Raw genomic sequence first — 5,065 nt, forward strand, 5'->3', positions numbered from 1 at the left:
CAACCTGCTCAAGTTGTCCTCTGACCCCTGTGGCACACATGTGCCACTGATGCCTGCACAAAGCAAGTACATGTTTTGGGGCTTGTTTTTGTCTTTGTTTTTCCGGAAAGGGTTTCTTGATGTAACAGCCCTGGCTGTTGTGGAACTCATTCTGTGGAACCAGGCTAGCCTTGAACTTGCAGAGATCCACCTGCCACCGCCACCCGAGTGCTGGAACTAAAGGTGTGCACCACCACCACCTGGCCACACAGTTGGGCTTTTGTTTTGTTTTGAGACAGGGTTTTTTGAGACAGTGTTTCTCTGTATAGCCCTGGCTGTCCTGGAACTCACTTTGTAGACCAGGCTGGCCTCGAACTCAGAAATCCGCCTGCCTCTGCCTCCCAAGTGCTGGGATTAAAGGTGTGTTCTACCACGCCCGGCTCCACAGTTGGGTTTTAAAACAGCAGGTTTTAAGTTTCCAATTTTGTGTTGGGTCACAGGCATTGTTGTTGGCCACATGTAGCCTTGGGGCTCTACATTGGACATGCCTGCTAGACTTTCCCAAAAGGTCCAGATTAAGTCCCATGAAGCCAAGCCATCCCCAACAGAAACGAAGAGGCCGAGGCAGTGGAAATAGTGGAGCATGAGAGACCAGAGGCTAGAGCCTGGAAAGGACAGGCTAGGCAAGCACAGAGGAACCACAGCCACACTGCAGCTCACACAGTCAGCGTTGTTCCAGCCTTACCTGTCTGTGGGGCAGCACCTCGTCCTGCTGTGGCGGAAGAAGCCTTGGGAGCTAGTGCGGTCTTGTTGCTGCCACTGGCAGGTGACCATCTTCAGATCCAAGGTAAAGCACTGAAGTCCAATTGTCACTGTGGGCAAAGAAGAGGACCACGAGTTCTTACTCGGGGGAGTCCCTAAACCATCTCTACCCCCACAGCAGAATGTCCCCAACTATTATCTCCGTTCTCTTCCTGAACATAGCTGTCCTGCACAATGACAGGTCTGAGGTCATCAGAAATGACCACACTTCCCGGGGATTCTACATCCCACCTAAGCCTCCATGGAGACATTTTTTTCTCTTTTTTCTTTTTCTTTTTAAATTTTATTTATTTAATGTATGAGTGCTGTGCTGCATATACATATGCCTGCCTGAAGAGGGCATCAGATCCCCCCTATAGATGGTTGTGAACCACCATGTGGTTGCTGGGAATTGAACTCATGACCTCCGGAAGAGCAGCCAGTGCACTTAGCAGCTGAGCCATCTCACCAGCCCCTCATTTTTTCTTTTCTTTTCTTTCTTTCTTTCTTTCTTTCTTTCTTTCTTTCTTTCTTTCTTTCTTTCTTTCTTTCTTTCTTTCTTTCTTTCTTTCTTAAAATTTTCTTATTCTTTTACTGACCTACCTGCATCTCCTGGAAGATCCACAGTCACAGGGAAGGACCAGGGTCCCCAGGAGCCACGAAGGGAGACCCCGTCGGGTTGGCTGCGTAGCTGGAGCCAGTAGGATTTGCCAGCCTGGAGGCCTGAGACGAGACAGCTTCCACCCTTCACTGTCAGAAATGGAGCCTGGGGAGAAAAATCCCAGCATGGGAAACTAGGCCTGCTTTTCAGCTAGGACAGCCTACACACCTAGCATTTGAACCACTGTGCAAAACTCAGCTCCTTGCTAGATAGGTATGCACATAGATGAGGACCTACGTGGATGAGTTTCAGGTTGTATTCAGGGGTTCTTACAAAGTCCCAATTTGGAAGCCTGAAAGCCTTCAGTTACCTTGGTGTGAATAGTCCTAAGTGGGAGATCCCTAAATGGGGCTCCTGAAAGCTAGTCAGAGTCTACACTGACTCTTCAAATCAACCCAGTCTGGGATCCCCTAAGTATGGCCTTTCTTTTCCAGGGGATGTATTAGGGGAGAGTAGAAGGGGAGGGTACTTCTCCAGCTGGGGAGGTCCTCACTGGTCCATGCGGTTGGGATGCTGTCGGATGAACACACGGAGGCTGGTCAAGAACAGGGACTGGGTTCGGCATCCACAAAGTGGGGCAGCAGGTTTCTGTGGAGAGCAGCTGAATGACGGAGGGGGCAGTGGCGTTGCTGGAGTCCGTGGGGCCATAGCGGAGTTCATGCCTCAGGAAGTCACTGATTTCAGGAGCAGGGGCCTCCCAGTGGATCTGAAGTTCCCCTGGTTGGCTCCCACCCCTGGCCTTGATGACCCTGGGGGGAGCTGGCAGGCCTGAGGTCAAAACAAGGCGCATCAAATCACCAAGGGCCAAGCTATGGTTCAACCCATGGGCTACAGAGAAGGTGCCGAAGGCTGTAGAGAGCAACTCTGAACTCCCGAAGATGCCGTTCTCATTTCCATGGAGGGGAGGGAAGAGGAGGAAGGTTGCCTGTCCTGTTTTCCTATCCTCTTGAGAGTAATGAGCTCACTATGTGTAATGCTTGTGAGTGTGTGTGTGTGTATGAAGTTTCTAAAGTCCTTTCTTTCTCTCTTTTTTTGGATTTATTTATTATTATAAATAAGTACACTGTCTTCAGAAGAGGGCGTCAGATCTCATTACAGATGGTTGTGAGCCACCATGAGGTTGCTGGGATTTGAACTCAGGACCTTCAGAAGAGCAGTCAGTGCTCTTAACCGCTGAGCCATCTCTCCAGCTGGTTTCTTAAACAGACACTCTTTTCATCTCTGTTTCCTTGTTGCCCAGCACACGTCAACGACCTGACGGTTGGGTGGGTGAGTACATGTATATGTTAATGAGAGGAGCAAATTGTCCTTGATGTGAAATGATTTAGGGGAAAAGTCTAGTTCCAGATGCCAAGGCTAGGATGAATGATAAGCTGGGTTCTGAGGTGCCTCTGGGAACCTGAGAGAGAAGGGTACCCACATCGTCCTGAAAGACTACAGGTAAGCCTGATTCTGGGAGCTTGAGCAGGTAGAGAGGCAGTGTGGCAGAGATGCCCTTACCCACACTATCCACAAACAGCACCCGCTGGATCAAAGTCTGGTTGAGGGACACATTCTTCACCCAGAGGTGCAGCGGAAAGAAGAGGCGCACTTCATCCTGGGCTGGAAACTGGCACACATACCGGGTTCCAAAGGTGGGCACACTCTGGGAATACAGGGGGCATGCACGGGGCTTCTCTCTGTTGGTACAGTCATCATGTTCAGCTCTGAGGACCCAGGCTGAAACCATGCCCAATTTCTGTCTCCATCATTGCCGTTTTCTTCTCACTGCTGGAGGTAGGGGCTTGAGCGGGACCATTTATAGGGTGGCTATGTATTGAGCATGCATTTACAGGAATCCTCTGATAGGGCCAAAGACAGGAAAGCTAAGAATGTGACTCAGCTAAATATAAGAACAGATAAATGAGGATTGGGGTACAGCCCAGAACCTACCCTCGGTAGGCATACAGCAGCTGGTATGTCCCACTGGGTGCTGCCTCTTCCTCATCCCAGAAGCAGGTGAGGTCCTCAAATGTTTGGGAGAAGCAGTTCAGGGGCTCTGTGCCCAAGGCCAGCAAGAAGACATCTGAGAACAGAGATGGTGAGTTGGGCTCTCGATCATTCCAGTCATGTTTGTTGGGTAAAAGAAGGGAACCAGTGAGAGTCTCTTACCCCATATCCCCTCCCAGGGCTCCCTTTGCCTGTGAATAGGTAACATCCACCCTCTATCCACCTCACCTTGGCTGGTGACTTGTGCCTGGTTTGGAAGGGCCAAGAGGAGGCAGGAGGTGACCATGAAGAGGGCCCAAGAGGGCATCTTCTCCGGCACTGTGTGCCTGCCTTAGCCCATCCTCCCTTCAGGAAGCTGGGCCCCAATCCCCCCCGGGGCCAGCCCCTCAGGTTCCTGTCAGATACAGCCCCACGTCCTGTCCCTGTCTCTGCCCCTCTGGGGCCCATCCAGACCACACTGGGGCCAGGGGCCAGAGGAGGGGGAATGGGCAGGAGGGTGAGAGGAATTCGAAAGAGAAGCCATGAGCCTTCTGTTGGCAGGGACACAGAGGTATATATTCGCCTGTGAATCAAATGGAGACACCCTGTGGGTGTGTGGACTACTGAGGAAGAGCATATGGCTGTCAGAACAGTGCTAACCACGCTACATGTGTTGACTAAACGCCTGTCCAGTAGTCTTATTTCTATTGGGAAGATGAAGTTTAAAGGTTGTTCAAGGTCACATGCCCAGAAAGACGAAAGGCTCAGGAGATCAAGCCTCAGAAGGCAAGTGCTCATCAGTCATGCCACGCTCCTGGAGTGACCTGTCATGAAGCATTGTCCCACTCACAGATGTGCCTGATGGTGGCTCTCTCCAGCTTAACAGGTTCTGGGGCTCTGGATATAAACAGATGCACGCTCCTGGTAGGAACGCTCTGTCCATCACCGGGGGCGTTCTCAGCAACCTTGGTGTGTGCTCCATAGACAGCAGTGGCAGAGGGACCGAATGCAGGATCCCAAGCCCTTCCCAGACCCACTCACACAAGCATGCTTACCAGACTCCCCATATGATTCAGGACAGAGTAAAAGTCGAAAGGCACGGCCTTCGGCGTTTCTGTCTGGCTCGCTCAGAATGAGGAGTGCTGGGTCCCAGCTCTTTGACTGTGTCTGCTTCATTTCAGTGTGTGTGTGTGTGTGTGTGCTTGTGTGTGTGTGTGTGTGTGTGTGTGTGTGTGTGTGTGTGTGTGTGTGTGTGTGTGTGTGAAGGTATATGATCTCTTCATGGGAGCCAGGCCTCCTCCTCCTAGCTGTCCTGGACCAGTGGGTGGTTCCTATACTGGTTCTGAAAGCTCTGACTCTTGGTTGAAAAGAGGAGTATGTGGGGCCTTAAATTTAGCTTCCCTTTAGCTTCCTTGGGGGCTCCCAGTGGTGGCTTTGCAAACTAAATGGCCTCAGTGTCACCTTCCTTTCTTCCTTCTTGTGATGTAATTGACTCAAACAGAATTCCAGGAACTGAGCATGGGGAGAGAGAAATCTTTCAGGCCTTCTCTGCAGTCTTCGTTTTTTTTATTCTGGCTCCACTTCCTTGCCAGTTGTAGGGAGTCAGCTAGTCTGGTCTGTAGTCCTACTAACTCTCAGGTAACAAAGACCAGAGGT

General features: G+C 51.0%; 1 protein-coding gene across 6 annotated transcripts in view; it reads right to left on the bottom strand.

Moving 5' to 3' along the window:
* Mpl (myeloproliferative leukemia virus oncogene) overlaps window positions 1-3,954 on the bottom strand; it is a 15,277-nt gene extending 11,323 nt beyond the window's left edge. For 2 of the 6 annotated variants that reach the window (NM_001285497.1, NM_001122949.2), the window contains exons 1-6: window positions 3,659-3,779; window positions 3,374-3,506; window positions 2,942-3,120; window positions 1,911-2,209; window positions 1,384-1,546; window positions 725-851 (exon numbers count right to left, since the gene is read on the bottom strand). In NM_001285497.1, coding sequence (NP_001272426.1) covers window positions 725-851; window positions 1,384-1,546; window positions 1,911-2,209; window positions 2,942-3,120; window positions 3,374-3,506; window positions 3,659-3,737 — 980 coding nt within the window. In that variant the 5' untranslated portion in view covers window positions 3,738-3,779. Of the gene's footprint in view, window positions 1-724; window positions 852-1,379; window positions 1,547-1,910; window positions 2,210-2,941; window positions 3,121-3,373; window positions 3,507-3,658 lie in introns of those variants that run through there. The other 4 variants (NM_001285496.1, NM_010823.3, XM_030253295.1 and 1 more) reach the window with 4 other exon arrangements.
* Between the last annotated feature and the right edge of the window lie 1,111 nt (window positions 3,955-5,065).

The sequence above is a fragment of the Mus musculus genome, chromosome 4, assembly GCF_000001635.26.
Source record: "Mus musculus strain C57BL/6J chromosome 4, GRCm38.p6 C57BL/6J".
Lineage (NCBI taxonomy): Eukaryota > Metazoa > Chordata > Mammalia > Rodentia > Muridae > Mus > Mus musculus.